Raw genomic sequence first — 22,994 nt, forward strand, 5'->3', positions numbered from 1 at the left:
TTGATTTATTATGTCAGGAAAACCAACGTCAGAACACAGTTTGAAAATCACTGCTGTAGAGGTTGTAGTATTTAGTGTAAACCGATAAGTGAACAGGTAAGAATTTTACATATTAAAGCAAATCCTAGCAATTGTACAAACAGAATTTGGAGTTAAAGTGAAAAAAAAAAAAGCACAATAAGCATGATAAGACTAATGATACGTTTGTTGTAATGACAGCGTTCTCAGTCTTTTTCATTAAGGGCGTGTCAGCATAGCAACACTTGGTGATTTCTTGACCACTTTTTACTGTTAAGGCCACGTCAAATGTGTCAGATTTTCAACAGTATTGTTAAAGTGTAAACAAATTAAACTATGATACATTAATTAAATACATATATAAATGTATTCATCCATCCATTTTTCTACCGCTTGTCCCTCTTGGGTCGCAGTGGAGCTGGAGCCATACATATAATGATAAATTACTCCGGCTTCCTCCCACCTCCAAAGACATGCACCTGGGGATAGGTTGTAGGGGTGTGGGAAAAAATCGATTCGAATTCGAATCGCGATTCTCACGTTGTGCTCATTTGTAAAAAATCGATTTTTTAAAATGTATTTATTTGTTTGTTTATTTATTTTTTAATATTTTATTTTATTTATTTTTATTTTTTAAATTAATCAATCCAACAAAACAATACACAGCAATACCATAACAATGCAATCCAATTCCAAAACCAAACCCGACCCAGCAACACTCAGAACAGCAATAAACAGAGCAATTGAGAGGAGACACAAACACGACACAGAACAAACCAAAAGTAGTGAAACAAAAATGAATATTATCAACAACAGTATCAATATTAGTTACAATTTCAACATAGCAGTGATTATAAATCCCTCAATGACATTATCATTAGACATTTATAAATTAAAAAAAAGGAACAATAGTGTCACAGTGACTTACATTTGCATCGCATCTCATAAGCTCGACAACACACTGTGTCCAATATTTTCACAAAGATAAAATAAGTCATATTTTTGGTTCATTTAATAGTTAAAACAAATTTACATTATTGCATTCAGTTGATAAAACATTGTCCTTTACAATTATAAAAGCTTTTTACAAAAATCTACTACTCTGCTTGCATGTCAGCAGACTGGGGTAGATCCTGCTGAAATCCTATGTATTGAATGAATAGAGAATCGTTTTGAATTGGGAAAAAAAAATAGTTTTTGAATCGAGAATCGTGTTGAATTGAAAAAAAATATCGATTTTGAATCGAATCATGACCCCAAGAATCGATATTGAATCAAATTGTGGGACACCCAAAGATTCACAGCCCTAATAAGTTGATTGGCAACACTAAATTGGCCCTATAGTGTGTGAATGTGAGTGTGAATGTTGTCTGTCTATCTGTGTTGGCCCTGCGATGAGGTGGCGACTTTTCCAGGGTGTACCCCGCCTTCCGCCCGAATGCAGCTTTGATTGATTGATTGAAACTTTTATTAGTAGATTTCACAGTACAGTATACACATTCCGTTTTTCAACTTGTTTAAGTCGGGGTCCACGCAAATCAATTCATGGTAACTGGTAGCTGAGATAGGATCGCCCGCGACAAGCGGTAAAAAATGGATGGATACAGTAAAACATAAATACAATTTTCAATACAAAAGAATGAGGCTCACTTTAATGTGTCACATCAAAGGAGACATGTTTAAATCTACATATAAATAGATATCTAATCACTAAAACCCAAATGGAAAGTAGTCTTATTAACAGAATGTCGTTTTCAGTTGCAGTGTAAGTGTTCGTATAACAATTTATTGTTTTTACTATAGTACGTGAATGCAGCACTCCTGGATTTGAGGTTTGATTGATTGATTGAGACTTTTATTAGTAGGTTGCACAGTGAAGTACATATTCCGTACAATTGACCACTAAATGGTAACACCCGAATAAGTTTTTCAACTTGTTTAAGTCGGGGTCCACTTAAATTGATTCATGATACAGATATATACTATCATATATACTATCATCATAATACAGTCATCACACAAGATAATCACATTGAATTATTTACATTATTTACAATCAGGGGTGTGGAGGGGGTGGGGGGTAGGATATGGACAGCAAGTAGTGGACATATAGAGAGAGAGAGATCAGAAGGCATAAGAAAAAGTATCTGCATTTGATTGTTTACATTTGATGATTAGCAATCCGGGGAGGGTGTTAGTTTAGGGTTGTAGCTGCCTGGAGGTGAACTTTTAGTGCGGTTTTGAAGGAGGATAGAGATGCCCTTTCTTTTATACCTGTTGGGAGTGCATTCCACATTGATGTGGCATAGAAGGAGAATGAGTTAAAACCTTTGTTAGATCGGAATCTGGGTTTAACGTGGTTAGTGGAGCTCCCCCTGGTGTTGTGGTTATGGCGGTCATTTACGTTAAGGAAGTAGTTTGACATGTACTTCGGTATCAGGGAGGTGTAGCGGATTTTATAGACTAGGCTCAGTGCAAGTTGTTTAACTCTGTCCTCCACCTTGAGCCAGCCCACTTTAGACAAGTGGGTAGGAGTGAGGTGGGATCTGGGGTGGAGGTCTAGAAGTAACCTGACTAGCTTGTTCTGAGATGTGTGGAGTTTAGATTTGAGGGTTTTGGAGGTGCTAGGGTACCAGGAGGTGCATGCGTAATCGAAAAAGGGTTGAACGAGAGTTCCCGCCAGAATCCTCAAGGTGCTTTTGTTGACCAGAGAGGAGATTCTGTAGAGAAATCTCGTTCGTTGGTTAACCTTTCTGATTACCTTGGTTGCCATTTTATCACAGGTCAGTATATAACGACATACATTGTAATGATAACGAAAATATATAATGTGTTAATAATGATTAAGGGTCACAAAAATGCAGGATAACAGAGTAAAAAGCCGAAACCACGAGATTTAAACATTTATTTTATTTAAAAGAGGTGCCATTTTGTTACCGGAAATGACGTCATGACACCGAGTTCCTTTTGTCTGACGACCTCATCCGGAGGAAGTGAAGCCCGGACGAGGCAGCTACTTCGTCGGAGGAAAAAAAAAAAGGAAAAAAATAAAAAGAGGCAGACGAAGTTCCATCGGTTTTGTGGGAATTATCGACACATTCGATCGGTTGTATCCAAGCAGTGGTCAACAATCGGTGCTACGCGGGAGGGAGACCGAGGAGTGGACGGTAACCGGTAAGCTTTTCTTCCCGCAAGTGTGTGCTATTTGTTGCTACATTTGCATGACTCTGCAGGCGCCTCACTCACCCTGCAGCCGGAAGTGTGTGTGTGGACCTTCTCTTGTTTTCTTTTTTTCACCCCCTTCTTAGTTTTTTTCTTTTTTTTCTTTTTATTTATGGTTCGCACCAGGACACCATCGTGCACACACACACACACACACACACTCACACGCACACACACAGTTAGAGCTGATTGCTAACTGTATGCTAATCAGCACATCGGGCCTGATTAGCTAACCTTGCAAAACAAATGGCTTTTGGACTTCCATATTTATAATCGCTGCTTGATCCTATGTTGACATTGTTCATCGTTTCTCACATAGCTAGCACGTTGGTTAATAATAATTGTACAAGAATATAATAGTCGATATCAACACTAATGTGTCTCTTACAGCAATGTATTAATGTAATCGGTTCGACGTACATATTGAGCTTTCTTGAATATTAACCCTTAATAAGAGCTGATTTTTTATTTATTTTAAGCTGTTGATTGAATACATATTAAAATTGTCCTTGGATGTTCATTAAACCCATTTTAAAATTACTGTCTGTTCCATTATGACACTGCACAAAAATTGGCATGTTTGTTCCTTACGACAAAAAAAATGTATATTTAAAAAAAAAAATCCAAAATGCATTTTTTGATCCAGCATTTATTAACATAATGTAATCTTTTCATGTTAAGATTTAAATTAGTATTTTTTTGTCTACCGGGTGGCACAAGGTTCTCTCATTGATTAGTGAACCTTTAACTGTTTTCTGTAAGGGTGCCTTGCTATTGAAATATGTATTTTAAAAAAAAAATATATATATACCGCATTTTTCGGAGTATAAGTGGCACCGGCCGAAAATGCATAATAAAGAAGGAAAAAACACATATAAGTCGCGTTTTTTGGGGAACTTTATTTGATAAAACCCAACACCAAGAATAGACATTTGAAAGGCAATATAAAATAAATAAAGAATAGTGAACAACAGGCAGATTAAGTGTATGTTATATGACGCATAAATAACCAACCGAGAACGTGCCTGGTATGTTAACGTAACATATTATGGTAAGAGTCATTCAAATAACTATAACATATAGAACATGCTATATGTTTAACAAACAATCTGTCACTCCTAATCGCTAAATCCCATGAAATCTTATACGTCTAGTCTCTTATGTGAATGAGCTAAATAATATTATTTGATATTTTACGGTAATGTGTTAATAATTTCACACATAAGTCGCTCCTGAGTATAAGTCGCACCCCCGGCCAAACTATGAAAAAAACTGTGACTTATAGTCCGAAAAATACGGTATATATTTTTTTTGACACCAGTGGTTATGTAAACGGCCTCAAAATATAGTTCAAACCTACAGGGCAGGCAGGAGGCGTTTTCAAGATGTACTTGTTTCATGTGGCAATAAATATCAGCTTCTTTGGCTAAGTATGTTTAATACACAAATAATTTGACTTTGTAGACTGTAAAAAAATTAATATTAACGATTAATTTAAAATATAAACTAGTACTTAAATAACCATCCATCCATCTTCTTCCGCTTATACAAGGTCGGGTCGCGGGGGCAGCAGCCTAAGCAGGGAAGCCCAGACTTCCCTCTCCCCAGCCACTTCGTCCAGCTCCTCCCGGGGGATCCCGAGGCGTTCCCAGGCCAGCCGGGAGAGATAGTCTTCCCAACGTGTCCTGGGCCTTCCCCGTGGCCTCCTACCGGTCGGACGTGCCCAAAACACCTCCCTAGGGAGGCGGTCGGGTGGCATCCTGACCAGATGCCCGAACCACCCCATCTGACTCCTCTCTATGTGGAGGAGCAGCAGTTTTACTTTGAGCTCCTCCCGGATGACAGAGCTTCTCACCCTATCTCTAAGGGAGAGCCCCGCCACCTGGCGGAGGAAACTCATTTCGGCCGCTTGTACCCGTGATCTTGTCCTTTCGGTCATGACCCAAAGCTCATGACCATAGGTGAGGATGGGAATGTAGATCGACCGGTAAATTGAGAGCTTTGCCTTCCGGCTCAGCAACTTTCACCACAACGGATCGATACAGCGTCCGCATTACTGAAGACGCCGCACCGATCCGCCTGTCGATCTCACGATCCACTCTTCCCTCACTCGTGAACAAGACTCAGAGGTACTTGAACTCCTCCACTTGGGGAAAGATCTCCTCCCCAACCCGGAGATGGCACTCCACCCTTTTCCGGGCGAGAACCATGGACTCGGACTAATAACTTATATGTGTAAAACTAATAAATAATAGCAAGGCTGCACAGTGCGAGCATTGTAGTCACATTTGCGACTGAAAGTAGGTCGTGCGAGTATTGGGGGGAAAAAAGTAGCACACGTGCGAATACAGATTTTAATGCTTTGATTAGCATTTTGCTCCTAAAATAAATCCATTCAAATTTGATCAAATTAGAGTAAAATTTTCAACCGTCTGTACAGCGTGTTTGAAATAAACTTAAACCATAACCAAATGGACGAGTGATTGATGCGGAAGTGTCTCTGATTACTCTATGCCCGCTGAAAGCTATGTGGGGAGTGGGGCTGGAGCTCCTAGTTCACACACATGGAAGAAAGTAAGAACGTCTTAGTTGGAAGAACTGGTCAGTAAAAGACAATGCTTTTTTTCACCTCCTTAAAAGTTGACACAAACTGCACCGCACACTAGTAACTACGAGGGTCTGAGGGAATATTGATTAACAAATCAATGATTGAAGTGACAAACTTGCCATCCAAACAATACCCCGTTTGTTGACAAGGACATACAGCCATGGAAGCACATTCAATCTATTTACTAAGCAGAGGTAACACAAACCAGTGAAAGATTCAAAAGAGCCGCCGTCAGAGCCAACAAACTGCCGCTGCTAGTTTACTAATTTAACACAAAAGTTTTTTTAAATTAACGCATTCATTACTTTAACTAGTAATTAATTACATTTATTAAATAATAATTCCGTAAGTATTTCAGTTACTTTTTTGGTAAAGTATCAAGTAACTATAATTAATTACTTTTTAAAAGTAATTTTCAGATCACAGCCTGTCACACAGCATCATAAAGCAGTTGGCCGGTTGGTGTTCCTGGCTAAAATCTTTGTGTGTATGTCCTATAATAATGTTTACCTATAAAATTGTTAAAGGTCATTTATTTTCATGTTGCTGCTGACGTTTAAACATGTTCTCTTAAACCAGGGCACTTTATTCCACATTTGTTTTTTCTGTGTTTTTGTTCGCTGAAGAATTGAGCATAGCTAAATGTTGAAGATTGGAAGATTTTCTTGTATTGTTTTTAAGGTTTTTTCTTGTTTCTTATCTCAAAACATCCTATCATGCAAAACCTTTTCTTACTTGTTAGTACCTGTTTTTGTGTATTTGGGATGCGGAAAATTTTGAATCAATGCATGGTGGAGATATTTAGTTACGTCAACGCATATTTCCTTTTATGGGTTAGTTTATGGGCCAAACAATATCGGGATATGAGTTTTGATCCATACCGCCCAGCCCTACACTTGTGTTAGGCTGTTAATAATGAAAGTGTGATATTTATGACATTTCAAATGGCTCCTAATTTTTTTCTGTGCTACAAAAGAATTTCTGCGCTCTTAATTTTTTTTTATTGCAAATAGTGAAAAAGCTAATCTTACAGCCCTGAATAGTGCAGTGGTGAATGGATCCAAACAAAAAGATAATGACATGCTCATGAGTTAGTCCATTCACAGTGCCAGGTGAGTCCCAGAGTTATTTCATAGCTTTTTATCAGATTGATAGGGAAACAACTGTTCTAATAACAGGTTGCTTTGGCGTACTGTAATTTGTAACGCCTGTCGGAGGGGAGGCCTTCTAACAGTTTGTGACCAGGGTTTGAGGGGTCTGCAGTGATGCCACCTGCCTCGTTATAAGTCCTGGAGGGGGGGAAGGTGGACACGGATGATCTTTTCTGCAGTCCGACTCCTAATTGTCTATTTCAGCCCGTGTCTGTCCAGCTTGGTTGCAGACCCAAACCAGAGAGTGATGGAGGTGCACAGGACAGACTAGTGTTAAAGCAGTTTCGGGAAACCTGGCCGTTAATGGCCTGAGGACCTCAAGTGCGAGTTTTCGCTTTAAATATATCTCTTAAAGCTAACTATTCATGCAAATGATAAGGAAAGAATAATGCTTTAATGTTTCTGCCGACACTTGACCCATCTCAGGTCCTTAGAATAATGATAGGCAAATGCTTCTTAAAATTGTTTAGTTTTTGTTGTCTTGAAAGGGTTAAAAAACCCATAATATAATACATTTTTGATACGTGCATTTCCAGTTGAAGTAGTTTGAAATAAATTAGTTGATTAACATGGAAACATATTTTATATTTTCACAACAGTTTTGGGAAGTTTTGTTATAGGTTAGAGTTTGTGTGCTTCTGTGTAGGTGTGTGTGTGTTATCCCTTATATTCCAGGTCATTTTTAAACCACTCTAAATAATACTGCTGAATGAAAACATCGACATTCCAGTTTATCTATGAAGAACTATGACATGTTTAGGTGTTTTTTACAGCAACCTGTTTGTCTAAATTTGCAGGAATAATGGAGGATTCTCATTTTAACTCATCCTATTTCTGGTCTCCCATCCCCACTGTGCAAGGACAGGTATGATGGCATCTATTCATTTACTTGTTTAAATGTACTAGTTCAAATGCATTGCAACGTCCCAAGTCAATCACAGTCCATTGTGACATTAGCAAAGTGAATTGATAAAAGGTGTATGTGTTGGTGCTATGCAATGTATGTAGGGCTGCAACTAACGATTAATTTGATAATTGATTAATCTGTCGGTTATTACTTCGATTAATCGATTAATAATCGGATAAAAGAGACAAACTACATTTCTATCCTTGCCAGTATTTTATTGAAAAAAAAACAGCATACTGGCACCATACTTATTTTGATTATTGTTTCTCAGCTGTTTGTACATGTTTCAGTTTATAAATTAAGGTTTATTTTATTTAAAAAAATAAAAAAATTTTTTAAAAAGCCTCTGCGCATGCGCATAGCATAGATCCAACGAATCGATGACTAAATTAATCGGCAACTATTTTTATAATCGATTTAATCGATTAGTTGTTGCAGCCCTAAATGTATGTTTTAAGTAACATTTTAGCATTTTCAAACTGAAGTTACATTTTAAAGGAAGTTAATTGCTGTAAAGTAAAACAAATAAAGTAAAACTACTAATTGACGTCACCTGATATGCACTGAAGGAGACGTAACAGGAAGGTGTTTGCAGAGAGTGATGCTGTTATTTGGTATTGTTGGTATTAATACATTCATTAAATCTAAATACATTTTTAATAAATGATTTTTTCTTTTAATTACCACCTTCACCCAAATAGAAGACAATAGTTTTTTTTTTCATTCCAAAAAAGTCTACAAGGCATTTCTATCCGGGGTCTAGTGATTTGTATACAAAAAAAGAAGGGATTTATGAATGCAAGCCAACAAGCAGCGCCAAAAAAATTGTATCTCCCTGCTTTTCTTCCTGTCACTCACACATACCAGTTTGCCTTTTTATTCTCTGAAACTGTCGGTCGAAAAGCTCTCTAAAAACGTAAAATGACTCCTTTTATATAGTTGGGGTCTTAAGATCTATGCATGCAAGCCAACAGGTCGCACCCAAGCACATATTTTGTCTTGTCCCTTGCACGCAGAAAACTTTGTATAAACAATTTGTTTTACTTTAATTTAGTCTACAAAAATCCCCAAAACTTATTTTGGAAAAATGGTTTTCCAAAAACCCATCCATCCATCCATCCATCCATCCATCCATCTTCTTCCAAAAACATCTCTTAGAAAAAAAGCAGGTCTTATATTGTTTGAGAGGTTTATACATTCAAAATTAACATGCGGTATCAAATGGCTTCTCTTTCAACAAAGCTTTTCTTCCTGTCACTCACACATACACACCTCTTCTCTTTTTTAGATTTTGTCTCTAAAGTATTATATCCACACACAAAAAAGGTAGCACTAAATGACGTCTCTCTGGACCAGTAAAAGCTAATCCTCTTGTCACTCGCGTGCCAAAAAGAAGCCAATTCTCTTGTCACTCACACACCAAAAACAACTCATTTGAAAAAGAGGGTGTGGTCTTATTTTTGGGAGAAGCGTTGCTCATAATACATTGACCAGCAAGACCCTTAATTACAGTGTTTGTTAACTACAGGGCTGGGGCCAATTTTTTGGCCGCGAGCGCCCCTTAATGGGTTGCCAAAAAATATCTGTTTCTCAACTGTAGTCGTATGAGCAGCAGCGGTGCTCAGTTGTAATACACTTTTCCACCACTTGTGGCAGTAATGACCATTTTTAACAGAAGAAGTTTGGATCTAAAGTCAAAGAGAGGTTTCTCTTTGACTAAAGAGATGAATCTGTATTTTCATTTGAACTTTAATTTTACTGACAGTTTATTTAAGAAACATTTATTAGTATTATTTATCAATAATTTAGTTAGATTTGTATTTTAGCACTGCGTAATTGCATGTACCGGTAAATTTATTTTTCAATAGTTTTTATGAGTCCCTTCTTTTGCAGTATATTTGATCAGTATTTATTTCTGCAAGCAGCGTGACCTAAGCCGTGATAATAATATTTATGATTAACACATGGTTTCATACACCGCATTTTTTGGAGTATAAGTCGCTCTGGAGTATAAGTCGCCCCGGCCGAAAATGCATAATAAAGAATGAAAAAAACATATATAAGTCGCATTTTTGGGGGAAATTTATTTGATAAAACCTAACACCAAGAATAGACATTTGAAAGGCAATTTAAAATAAATAAAGAATAGTGAACAACAGGCTGAATAAGTGTACGTTATATGAGGCATAAATAACCAACTGAGAACATGCCTGGTATGTTAACGTAACATATTATGGTAAGAGTCATTCAAATAACTATAACATATAGAACATGCTATACGTTTACCAAACAATCTGTCACTCCTAATCGCTAAATCCGATAAAATCTTATACGTCTAGTCTCTTACGTGAATGAGCTAAATAATATTATTTGATATTCTACGGTAATGTGTTAATAATTTCACACATAAGTCGCTCCTGAGTATAAGTCGCACTATGAAAAAAAACTGCGACTTATAGTCCGAAAAATACGGTAATTGGCCAAGGTTGATCCTGTTAAACTGTAATTAGGTTAGACTTCAATATTGAATACGATTAAAATTAACAGTAAGATTACTAATTGAGCGGTAATACTTGAGTAGGACCCGCTCCCCTGTGTAGTGGAAATGTTGGACCCCCAGGTCAAAAAGGTTAAGAACCCATTCATTTATTATGTGATTATTATTACATATCTAAGCCCAGACAAGTTGGTTGAAATCTAAATTGTACACCTTTTGGGACTTTGGAGTCTCCAATATATACATTGTTAACATATATTTAATACCTGTTAGTTTTAAGGGTCAGTTGGTACAATAACACAAGACGTAACAATGAAGTGAACGTGGACTTGCTTACAGATCGATAACGCAGTGTTCCTCAACAAAGTGAAAGAGCAGCAAGAAAAGAATGCTTCCTTCCCTCCATCTTCTGCGTCCCACTACCAAACGGCCCTGCTCACCATCCCGACTCCTGGGGCCAAGACAGATGGAGGCGGGCATGCTGCTGCTCACCTCCACCCGCCACACAGCAGCCAGAACATCACGGTGCTGCCCGTTCCCTCCACAGGCATCATGACAGCAGGTGAGTCTTCTTTCCGTTTCTGTGTTTGTTGTCATACGTGGTGACTAATTAGCGCGATCGAGATTGGACCTGGTTTATGTTGCCATAGGAACCATGAGGAGACACTATCAGGTTGCAATCAGAGCCTCCAGAACAACACACATAATAAGCAATATTAAACTCCCTCCTCCTGCTTACTGTTTGGAAGCAGACCACAATGATCAACACAGACGTCTATCTTTTTTTTTTTTCTGGGCGGTGTGCAGCGGGTCTAGTCATCACCACACCTCAGGGAACGTTAGTTTCCCCCACCTCCTCTCAGTCGTTTATGTCGGGGCATCCGACAACCACCATGATCGTCTCTGCCCTTCATCCTGCAGGTAAAGCACACAAACATTACAGTATGTAAATAATATGTCCTGTAGGATAGGTAACGCTCCTCTAATGTAGCTGGAGCCTTTATCCAAAATAAAATGTCTATTCTTTTCATTGGAGTTACCTCGCCACACAAGACGGGCTAATGAATAACCCGTCTTTGTGTTGCAATGCAGTTGTACACCACTGCGAACTTCACCCACAGTGATAAATGAACATTGTGCAATAAGAAGTCCTAACATATTTTTCTACAATTTGGATTATAGTTAGACATGCTACTATATTTTAAGTGTAATTGTCCTCATTATCCCATGGTATTAAAAAAAAAAAAAAAAAGCAGATTTCATTCTGCTGTTTTTAATGAGAGCACTTTACTAACACTTTCAATAAACTCAAAATTGCAAAGTATGGTATCTAAGCATGAGACTACAATTTCACCCACCAGTATCTCCTGAAATTGCCTTTTCACATTTTGTACATATTTTATTGATACAAAATCAGCATGTTGTAGAAAGAACGTTTCCAATGTGAAGGAGTATCCCCGCAGCCGCAAGACATTGCAACAACGTTGAGAACTTGTTGAACTAGGTCCCGACGTTGAGCAACTCAAACCTAATGTTGGAACAACATACTTTTTGACAACGTTAAATCAATGTTGGGTTCTGACGTTGATTTGACAATTGAATTTTGGTCATTTTCCAACCAAAAATTTGCAACACCAATACAACGTTGTAAAAACATGCTTTTTGACAACGTTTATTCAATGTCAGGTTGTGACGTTGATTTGACAATTTGCTAATTTTCCAAACAACAACGTGGATCCAACGTTAGACACCAAAAGTTGTCTCAATATACAAATGCAACTATTTTGCAACATTGTTTTAAAAGACGTATCGATGTCCTGTGCCTGCTGGGATATTTATGTTGCTTTTCCACTGCACAGTATCTGCTTGGCTCTACTCACCTCAGTTTCAGGTACTGAGTTTTCCACGCAGCATTGGACATAACTGTCAGAATAAATGACATACACTAAGCGACAACAATGGAGGAGAGCAAAGGTCTCATTTAATACATGTGGCTGTTGGCTACGAGACACTCCGTAATGTCTTGGCTACAGAGCGCACTTACAGTAGATAAATATAAGCCGCACTCACCTAATTTTTGGACATATTCTATTTTGTTCATACAGTAAATTTGTACAAGTATTTGGCCGCAGGTGTGCACATTGAAACATGTGTTCATTCACAAATTTAACAAAAGACAGTAGCCTACAGGAGAAGTCATTATATGCGGCCTTCGTCCGTCTCCTCTTCCTGCGGCGGTCCAGCCTTTTGGGGCCCATTAGTGGTGTTGGCTATCTGTATCTGTGCGGCGGCTGTTTCATTTTCGATGACGGGGTCGATCATCTTTAGCTTTGGGGCTTTGTCGTGTACATTTCGTCGTGTCTTCTCCAAGATGAGGGTGAGTGCACAGCACATAAGGGACTGATTTACTAAAGGTTTGCTTGTACTAAAACACGTGCATATTGATTCCACATGCAAAGCTGATCTATTAAACATGTGTAAAGTGGATTGCGTCTCTTTCGTGAGCAGAATAAGGCGTGAAATCCATTTTGCGTCTCTGTCTTCATTAATATACAAAATATATATACATGTTGATCATCAAACACCCACAATACTAGGAAAGAAGATGTAATTATACAGCATGCGCTGTATATTTTACAGTAAAAACTGGCAACTCACTCACCGGAATTTTAGTGTAGTAAATAGGGGTGTAACGGTACACAAAAATTTCGGTTCGGTACGTACCTCGGTTTAGAGGTCACGGTTCGGTTAATTTTCGGTACAGTAAGAAAACAACTAAATATACATTTTTTGGTTATTTATTTACAAAATTTGCAAAATCTTCCACCAAAAATATTTTTCTTAGTGGAATATTTGAGGTGAAGTAATCGGAACCTTGGATAGGTCAATAATTCATAATAACATTGATTTTGATTCATTATTATGTTTTGAGCAATGACAGTTTGAAAGAAAAAAAAAAAAAGCTTTGTTTTATTAGTCAACATTGCTACTTTTTCTAAATTACATTTAACCTTTAAGCTTTTTTATTTCACTTTTGTTACGTTTTTGTTTATTTTAATAGTATTTTTAGAATGTGCCGTGGGCCTTTAAAACATTAGCTGTGGGCCGCAAATGGCCTCCGGGGCACACTTTTGACACCCCTGTTATAGATAATAAAAAATTAAATCTGATAAATCTATGGATAAAAAGCAGAGCCTGGCGACGCATGCGCGTTTATCATAACTCTCTCGCTCTCTCTGTCTCTGCCCCTCCCTCACGAATGCTGCTGCACGCACAATTTGTTTCGTTTTTAACCCCTTCTTAACCCTGAACGTACATTGTTAATACACGCAACCATAACTCAAAATGCCGGACATTTGAGGCATTTAAGAAACTCCGCCCTGACAGCTCCGCAAAAGAAGACATGTCCGGTGAAAAGAGGACGTATGGTCAGTCTATCCATTTTGAGTATTGTTTACACAACGTGCGGTACGCTGCTTAATATGTCCGTGTGGAAACTCGTTCGGTACACCTCCGCACCGAACCGAAACGGTTCAATACAAATACACGTACCGTTACACCCCTAGTAGTAAATAGTGGTTTTTACAACATTTTACAGTAAATGGAAAAACTGTCAGCTTAGTGGCCAGAATTGTACTGTAAAATGTACTGTGGTTTTACAACGTCTTACTGTAAATGGAAAAACAGCGCCACTGTTTTTTTATTTTTTATTCTAGCAACAGAGGTGCCAGTTTTTCACCATCAAAAAATGTGTGACCCTTTTTCCGTTTACAGTAATACACGGTAAAAACAACAAGCGTAGATTTTACCATGAAAAAAACGCTCAGTTGACAGAATTAAATGGATGGTTAACTTGCTTTGAAATCGATAATAATAATAATAATGAATTGCATTTGTTACGCACTTTACATTTGTTAAAATTTCAAAGTGCAGATAAAAGCTGTGCTAAAAAGGTGGGTTTTTAGTCCCTTCTTAAAATGGTCGACCGACTGTGATGGTACCGGTTCTCAAAAAGGGATTCGAGTCCGAGGACTCGGTTCTTTTCTTATCGAACAACCGGGAAAACCGGTTTCGAGTATCATCCCTAGCGGTACGTACATTTTTTTCTGTCCAAACGGAAAGAACAAATACATTTAGTAAGCAAAGATATGGTTCCTTATTGACGCATATTTTTTCCAGGCCTTCAAGGGCCATATAAAATGACGCGGCGGGCCAGACCTGGCCCCCAGGCTTTGAGTTTGACACTTGTGGCTTTTACCAATGGACAAGCATCAGTAGTCAGTAGGGCCGTGGTGAGCTGAGTAGGTCCTGTCCAGTGGAAAAAGAGCACTAGTTATGTGATAGTACACTTCTTTTGTTTCAACCGGCCTGCTTTAATTCCTATTTCCAAGACAAAAAAGAAGCGGATGGGGCGTCCCATGTAGTTGTGATGCCGACGCCCTCCAAACGAGGCCGAAAGAAGAAGAGCATGGGCGGGAACGAAACCCTCATCCTGGCTCACCTTAGCACCGGCGGCCAGGTAAGCAAGCGCTGGAATGTGACACGACGACAATCCTGTCATGTCAACAATTCATCTTTGTCTCTCTGTAGGTGTCATCTCTGCAGCATCACACCAGGGACCCGTATGACCTGTCCAATGAGGAGGAGGAGCCCGGCTTGAAAGACAGCACCAAAACATACAGGTATGACGTCGAACAGAATGAAACCAAAGGCATCCTCATGCTTGATTTTGCGGAATGCAAGCACATCTTCAGTAGACGCTTGAGTAGAGCTTCCCTGCATGTCGGGCCAGAAGGCGCCTGCTCTGTAGCTCTAATGTTGAGACACAAATACATCCAAACTCAATTTGTGCTGCACATATAACTGCTGCTCGCCCTCTGCTTTCCTCCACATGGCATGCACTTTCAGTTTAGAGCGTTTTATAGTACCAACTCTTCCCCTCTTCTGCTTTCACTGATCTCCCTGACATCTTTTCCTGACTTCACAAATGTTATTTTTACCCCCTCTTTGTCTTCATTAACTCTTATTCTGTGGCTTCATATTCTTTCCCCTCCTGTTCTCATCTGGCTCCCCTTTGTCTTCGCATCTCCTCCCCTGTATGTACGTCCACCTCTTCCTTGTTCTATCCACCCCTCCTCCCCCCGCCCTCTTCCCATTTCTGTGTCTCTCCCGCCTGTAGGTGCCGGATGTGCGCGGCGACCTTCTTCAGTAAGTCTGACATGCAGATCCACTCCAAGTCGCACACAGAGGCCAAACCTCACAAGTGTCCGCACTGCGCCAAGTCATTCGCCAACTCCAGCTACCTGGCGCAGCACATCCGCATCCACAGCGGGGCCAAGCCTTACACCTGCTCCTACTGCCAGAAATCATTCAGGCAACTCAGTCACTTACAGCAGCACACACGGTACTGCAGCCACCACCACCCTACATCCTACATGTATACCCCACCTAATATTCCTTGAAAAAGAGTGCAGTGGAATGCATATTGTGCATATCACAATGCTGTTTAAAGGGGAACTGTTACTTTTTTTTGTAGTTTTGCCTATCATTCACAATTCTTATGTAAGACAAGCACACGTTTTTCTTTTTTTATTAACTCTAACACGTAAATAAACGTTCGCAAAAGTCAGCCAACAATAAATCGAATGGTAGTCGCTCTATTCCGCCATTAACACCTCCATTAAGGTTTTTTGTACATGCTGTAAGTGTATATGTAATGTAGTTAGAGGCACATACATACTGTATTTTTCGGACTATAAGGCGCACTTAAAATCTTTTCATTTTTTTCAAAAATCGACAGTGCGCTTAATGTATGGAGTAATTCTGGTTGTGCTTACCAACCTCGAAGTAATTTTATTTGGTGCATGGTGTAATGATAAGTGTGACCAGTAGATGGTAGTCACACATAAGTGATATGTGTAGACTGCAATATGACGCCAGTAAACAACACCAAAACTTTAAATGTTCCATTGAAAATAAAAAACATTACACACGGCACTCAAAAATCTGTCAAAATGTTATAGTATGACTTTAAAGCCTCACCGCTTGATGGATTGTCGGCCCATTACGGCTACCATAGTCAGAGATACAAGTATTATAACGGTGTGTGTATAAGGACCGCAAAATGGCACCCATTAGCAGACCTATTATCTGCCGTTTTGTTTCACAATATTATGCAAAACCAACTTTTCTTACCTTCTGGTACCTGCTGATGTGTATTTGAGATCTGCATAAGTCCTGAAGATTTGCGCACATCCCCCACTGTAGTCCGTGCCGATGCCGTAGTCGATAAGCTTCTTCTTTTTCACTATCTTCTTGTTAATGGACATTCATCCTCTGCTGTTGCCATTTCTAATATAAAGTAGTGTAAAGTTCTAACATTTCTCGCTATGGAAGCGCTAAACACTACCAGTGTAGTGGGTTTACATAATTCACCCACGGAACTTTAGTTATTAGAGCGTTCCGGTCGGACAGTTTTTCACGGGACACATTTCTGGCGTTGTTGCACTAGTGAGCTACGGATGAGAAGATGCTGCTGCGTTATTGATTTAAGTAAAGTCTGAATGTCATTAGAACGGTTAGCTCCATCTTTTGACACTTCTTCCACTCCCGTCCTTGCACGCTACACCGCTACAACAAAGATGACGGGGAGAAGACGCTGCCGAAGGTGAGCCACGTAAATAAGACCGCCCACAAAACAGCGCATCCTGAAGCGACTGTCAGAAAGCGACTTGAAGATGGTCTGTAAAACATAATCTATGCAACATTTTGACCAAAGAACCACCATTTCATGTTATGTGGACCACAAGGAAGTGCTTTCAATTTAGAAAAAAATCATAATAATATGACCCCTTTTAATGCGCCTTTTGTATGAAAAAAGACCTGAATAGACCCGCTCATCGGCAGTGCGCCTTATCCGGTGCGCCCTATGGTCCAGAAAATATGGTAACATGTCATATTTACGTATTTTGCTCATTTTAAACAGCGCATTTATTTCATAGATACACCACAGCATTCGCTTTTTCCTTCAACAATAAAACTGACTACAACTCACTGCAGACTTTGTGAGAGGCCACTGGTATGACGACTGATGGGATGTTCCTATCTTCCCGTTTAGATGAGGAATTCATCATAATACTCGCAAAGGGTTAAAAAAAAAAAAAGGTTGGCTGTCAAAGTTGGCCAACTTCGCGGTTTATGGCCGCAACTTTCTACTATCAAGGTGACAGGCATTTATAGTCAAGAATGAACATTTACCAGTTTAGAGGCAAGAGAGAAGCTCACCAGCTCATGATGTCAATATAGCAGCATAAGTTAGTTACATCGCTGTGATCAATTACTAACGTCAGTGCTAAAAATAACATCATCGCTAATACATGGGTAATGTTTAGGTCACAAAATGTAAATGGAGCATTGTTGGCACTTTTTGGATGTTTTTTAGAAGGCTTTATGGGTGCAAAGGAGGACTCCTATTATTGTTAGCTGGTGTTGGCTAGCGTTTGTTTATGAGTTAGAATGCATTAAAAAAGACATGTTTTCTTGTCTTACATAAGAATTGTGGATGATAAGAAACATTTTTTAAAAAGGGGAAGTTCCTCTTTAAGATGTCGGCTTGCATGGTGTGGCACCTCCCCTCATAAGTTGCACATCGCCCCAAACTAGGAATGGGCATAATAATTGATGAAATTTGCTAAATGTGTGACAAGCGTGCAAAATAATCAATACGTTTGACCACAGGCGTCGAAACTTGTTCTAACGGGGGTCCACATACTACTAAAAAAAAAATCTAAGCTGCGACGACCATTTTTTTTTTTGTAAACAACCTCAAACCAATCCAACGTACAAATGCACAAATTTTAAAAGAGAAATTCAATGTGGATCATGTGCATTTATTTAAAAAAAGAATGGAGGTTATGACAAGCAGAATAATTTTTGTTTATTTCCCAATAAATAGGCTATAAAGGAGCGCTATAGCTCGGTTGGTAGAGTGGCCGTGCCAGAAACTTGAGGGTTCCAGGTTCGATCCCCGCTTTCGCCATCCTAGTCACTGGCGTTGTGTCCTTGGGCAAGACACTTTACCCATCTGCTCCCAGTGCCACCCACACTGGTTTAAATGTAACTTAGATATTGGGTTTCACTATGTAAAGCGCTTTGAGTCACTAGAGAAAAGCGCTATATAAATATAATTCACTTCACTATAAAGTGTATTTTATCTGATTAATTGATTAATCAAACTCAATGACTAAAATATTCGATAGCTGCAGTCATAGTTCACCGGTATCCCTCTGACCGCTACACATGGTGCTTGCATGGATTGGCTATGTCTTTGTTCAGACACTGTGTGGCGCTGTTCCGACAAGACTGGAGCAGTCACTCAAAGAATAGGATAGGAGTTGGCGCAATGTCATAAGTTTCCAAGGTCGGAAGCGTTGACATTAAACCAAACAAATATGTCTGACCCCCTAATAAACTTGTTCGCAAAGAACAGATTGCGGTAAACAATGATTTATAGGATAATCCAGTTAGGACAAATTAAAGTACTTAATAGAATCCCTTAATTCTTAATTTACAGCTAGGAGGTGTTGAGGGGTTAGACTTTATGGCCTAAGAGTCCGCAGGTTGAAGGTGAATGTCTGTAGGGAGTTTCCTCCTAAAAACACGCTTGTTGAGTTAATTGGAGACTGAATTGTTATTTTTGTATGTTCTTTGTTATTGACTAGTGACCAATCCAGGGTGGGCCCGCCCTCTCACCCTAAAAGTAAGATGGGATAGGCTCCAACTCAACCATGACCCTAATGAGAATGAATAAACATTCACGATGAGCACTACCATCATGTCGTACGTCATATCAGAGTTTGAACGTTGGCAATCTGATTTACAGACGCCAAGTTAGAGGTCAAATTTCGGAGATTAACTAGAGCCACCAGAAGTGGTGGCTTTTTTTGGCCCAAGTGAAAATAAAGTAAGACTATTGAATGAGCACTGTCGTTATTTCAGTAATTAATTGAATTAAAATGAGGCCATTTGTGGCAAAGGTTTAGGCCACTTTAAACAAATTTAGTCATTTGTTATATAGCCTTCACTGTTTATTTCAATACAACCGGATGCCTGGGGTAGACGTCCTTGTGCAAAATAAAGCACTTTTCCATTAACATAAAAAAATTGGTAGTTTTTGATTAAAAAATGTAGTCAAATTTCCATCATTACTCCCATTTGCAAGTATAATTTCCATAATTACTGTGTTGTTGCGCCTGCTCTTTTATTTTATTTTTTATTGCTTTTTTGTCCTTCAGTTGTGTGCTGGTGTCTTGACTGCATGTACTCTCATCCTCTCTGCATGTGCTTTCCCTTTGAAAATGTCACCAGATGTGTTTTGTCATTTAAAACCAATTAATTGAATGTTTAATAGGATTTCTTACCCTACCAAGAATAATATAATTTTGTCTGTGTGGTACAAATTGCGCTGCCCTGCTGTGCTTTGGCGCCGCTTGTTCATTCTTCCGGCGGCGCCGCATCCGTAGAGTCTGTTTGCACAAGTCTGATCATGCATGCACATTCTTTACATGTGCTTTGTAAAGCTGAGTACACACATGGGAACCACAGGCACAATCTGCACGCCGCCACCCCACCCCCTGTATGTATGGACCGTCATGGCCAAACGTTTATTTTGGCCACAACTCAAATTCTGTCTTTCACTAACTTTGCTGCTTGCTGTTTTCCCTGATTGTGATTGACATTGCTTCCCTATCCTTAAACAAGCTGTTGGCGTACTTGAAGAAGTAGCTGTTTCAGATGTAACATGTTTATTGTTTTTCACTACAGAACAGTAATTGAAAAAATAATAAATGTGTTACATGTTATTCCTAACCTCTACAATGACTGTAAATGCTGTAATTATAGCCCTGTTGTTTATGAAGCTGAATTGCAAAAAGGACAAGGCGTTAATTGGAAGCAAGTGTTTATTGGAAAAAGACAGTTATTTTCCATGTTGAAAAACTCATGTATTTTGAACTTAAATATTGATTTGAAATGCATGATTGAGAGAAAAGGAAAACGTAGCAAACTGCAGGAAATTACCGTATGGCAAGTGTGACACCCATGCGTTTCATTCTTTAACATATTAAAGCGCATGCAGAGGTAGATAAAGCTGCTGGGTGCTGCACTTTTTGGGGGAATTTTTGCTATCGTTCCCAATCATTATGAGAGACAAGAGGACAAAAGTTTTTGTTTTTTTCCCTATTTATAACTATGGTGGTACGGTATACCGGTATTAGTATAGTACCGCGATACTAATGAATCATATTCAACACTAAACCGCCTCTGAAAAGTACTGGTCCGCCGCGCCCCCGTCGTCGTCACGTCGTGTCATTGCTGGTAATGATACCAAGTACAATAGCTTATATACTCGATACTACTATGATTACGTCAATATTTTTTGACATCACGACATCTCCTTTCATTTTTTATAATTTGTTATTATGTTTATAAACTCAGGAAATATGTCCCTGGACACATGAGGACTTTGAATATAACCAATGTATGATCCTGTAAGGACTTGGTATCGGATTGATACTCAAATTTGTGGTATCATCCTAAACTAATTTAAAGCATCCAAACAACAGAAGAATAAATAATTATTACATATTAACAGAAGTGTAGATTGAATATGTTAAAAGAGAAAGTAAGCAGATATTAACAGTAAATGAACAAGTAGATTAATAATTCATTTTCTACCACTTGTCCTTAATAATTTTGACAAAATAATAGAATGGAAAATGACAGAATATGTACTGCATATGTCAGCAGCTAAATTAGGAGCCTTTGTTTGCTTACTTACTACTAAAAGACAAGTTGTCTTTTATTTAAGGACAAACTTGCAGTAAGAAACATATGTACCGTAAGGTTTTTTGTTAAAATAAAGCCAATAATGAACAGTCATATTACAGTATCTGTAAAGTATTAGCCCATATTTAATCTTTTCTTTGTACACAGCTGAGCTAGTCAAACAGCGTATGCACTGTAGTTGGGGCGGTATAGCTGGGTTGGTAGAGTGGCCGTGCCAGCAACTTGAGGGTTCCAGGTTCGATTCCCACGTCCGCCATCCTAGTCACTGCCGTTGTGTCCTTGGGCAAGACACTTCACCCACCTGCTCCCAGTGCCACCCACACTGGTTTAAATGTAACTTAGATATTGGGTTTCACTATGTAAAAGCGCTTTGAGTCATGAGAGAAAAGCGCTATATAAATATAATTCACTTCACTTCACTTTACTAGTTGTACTAACACGCATGGCGTGCTGTGTGTCTCATGATGGATATTAAAGTGACTCACTCGTCTGGTCCAGCTGGCCGGAGACATTTCCTGTTGATTTGAGTAAGCATGCCATTTATATCAAAATAGCTTGGCTCCAAGTTCCATATTTATAGTGTCAAAATCGCTTTCGCTTGACCTCTCCCCTGCTACGTCTCACTCTTCCTTCGTGCTTGCTTCTATAAGCAGCAGCATATTTAGCTTCAAAAAGATAAAGTTGTGAATCCTTATTTGTCCCAGAATAGTACCGTATTTTTTGGAGTATAAGTCGCTCCGGAGTATAGGTCGCACCGGCCGAAAATGCATAATAAAGAAAGAAAAAAACATATATAAGTCGCACTGGAGTATAAGTCGCATTTTTTGGGGAAATTGATTTGATAAAACCCAAAAATAAAGAATAGTGAACAACAGGCAGTATAAGTGTACGTTATTTGACTGTCACTCCTAATCGCTAAATCCCATGAAATCTTATACGTCTAGTCTCTAGACTAGACGTATAAGATTGAGCTAAATAATATTATTTGATATTTTACGGTAATGTGTTAATAATTTCACACATAAGTCGCTCCTGAGTAATAGTCGCACCCCCGGCCAAACTATGAAAAAAAACTGCGACTTATAGTCCGAAAAATACGGTAGTCTTCGTTGTCTATTACCAAGTCTGCCATGATTACAACACACGCGTTTGATTCCGGAAGTAGGAACACCCATTGTTGCCAGAAGTCAGACGTGCGCTGCTATGGAAACAGAAATCAAGATCAGTCCCGGAAATTATTAAAATGATCAAAATACGGCAAATATTAAACATATTACCAATTGTTATGAACGTGTCTGTTATTACATTATCTATAGACTTGCAGTGTGTATATAAAAGGTTGTTGGATAGTTTTGAAGGCTACAAAGGTGACTCCCATTAGCCTCATCTTTCAAGCGTTTTTTTTATCATCTTTAAAATCTTTTAAAAAAGACGTGTGTTCTTGTCTCTCGTAATTATGAACGATAGGCAAAATTCCAAAAAAGTGCAGTTCCCCTTTAAATGCAGCTACTGCCACCATGTGGAGTCCATACAAATTTCCTCAGGAGGTTGCCTACAGCCGCAGATGTTAATCCCTGTTTCTAACGCAGCACTAGTTTAAGACTGCAGCGGTTCTTTGCTTGTGTACACAACACGATTATAAGAGACCTGACATTTACTTGACGTGAGGTGTTGATTAGAGCATTTACAGGAATATACTTACTTCAATATAATTTACACTTACTACAACTAATGAAATTTAAAAAA

General features: G+C 38.8%; 1 protein-coding gene across 2 annotated transcripts in view; it reads left to right on the plus strand.

The window, feature by feature from the left end:
• Positions 1 to 2,945: 2,945 nt before the first annotated feature.
• Positions 2,946 to 22,994, plus strand: part of znf384b (zinc finger protein 384 b) — a 27,531-nt gene continuing 7,482 nt past the window's right edge. The window contains exons 1-7 of one of the 2 annotated variants that reach the window (XM_062063851.1): positions 2,946 to 3,192; positions 7,797 to 7,864; positions 10,743 to 10,965; positions 11,211 to 11,324; positions 14,795 to 14,922; positions 14,994 to 15,085; positions 15,583 to 15,807. In XM_062063851.1, coding sequence (XP_061919835.1) covers positions 7,802 to 7,864; positions 10,743 to 10,965; positions 11,211 to 11,324; positions 14,795 to 14,922; positions 14,994 to 15,085; positions 15,583 to 15,807 — 845 coding nt within the window. In that variant the 5' untranslated portion in view covers positions 2,946 to 3,192; positions 7,797 to 7,801. The remainder of the gene's footprint in view (positions 3,193 to 7,796; positions 7,865 to 10,742; positions 10,966 to 11,210; positions 11,325 to 14,794; positions 14,923 to 14,993; positions 15,086 to 15,582; positions 15,808 to 22,994) is intronic. The other variant, XM_062063852.1, reaches the window with a different exon arrangement.

The sequence above is a fragment of the Entelurus aequoreus genome, linkage group LG11 (assembly GCF_033978785.1).
Source record: "Entelurus aequoreus isolate RoL-2023_Sb linkage group LG11, RoL_Eaeq_v1.1, whole genome shotgun sequence".
In the NCBI taxonomy this organism is placed as follows: domain Eukaryota; kingdom Metazoa; phylum Chordata; class Actinopteri; order Syngnathiformes; family Syngnathidae; genus Entelurus; species Entelurus aequoreus.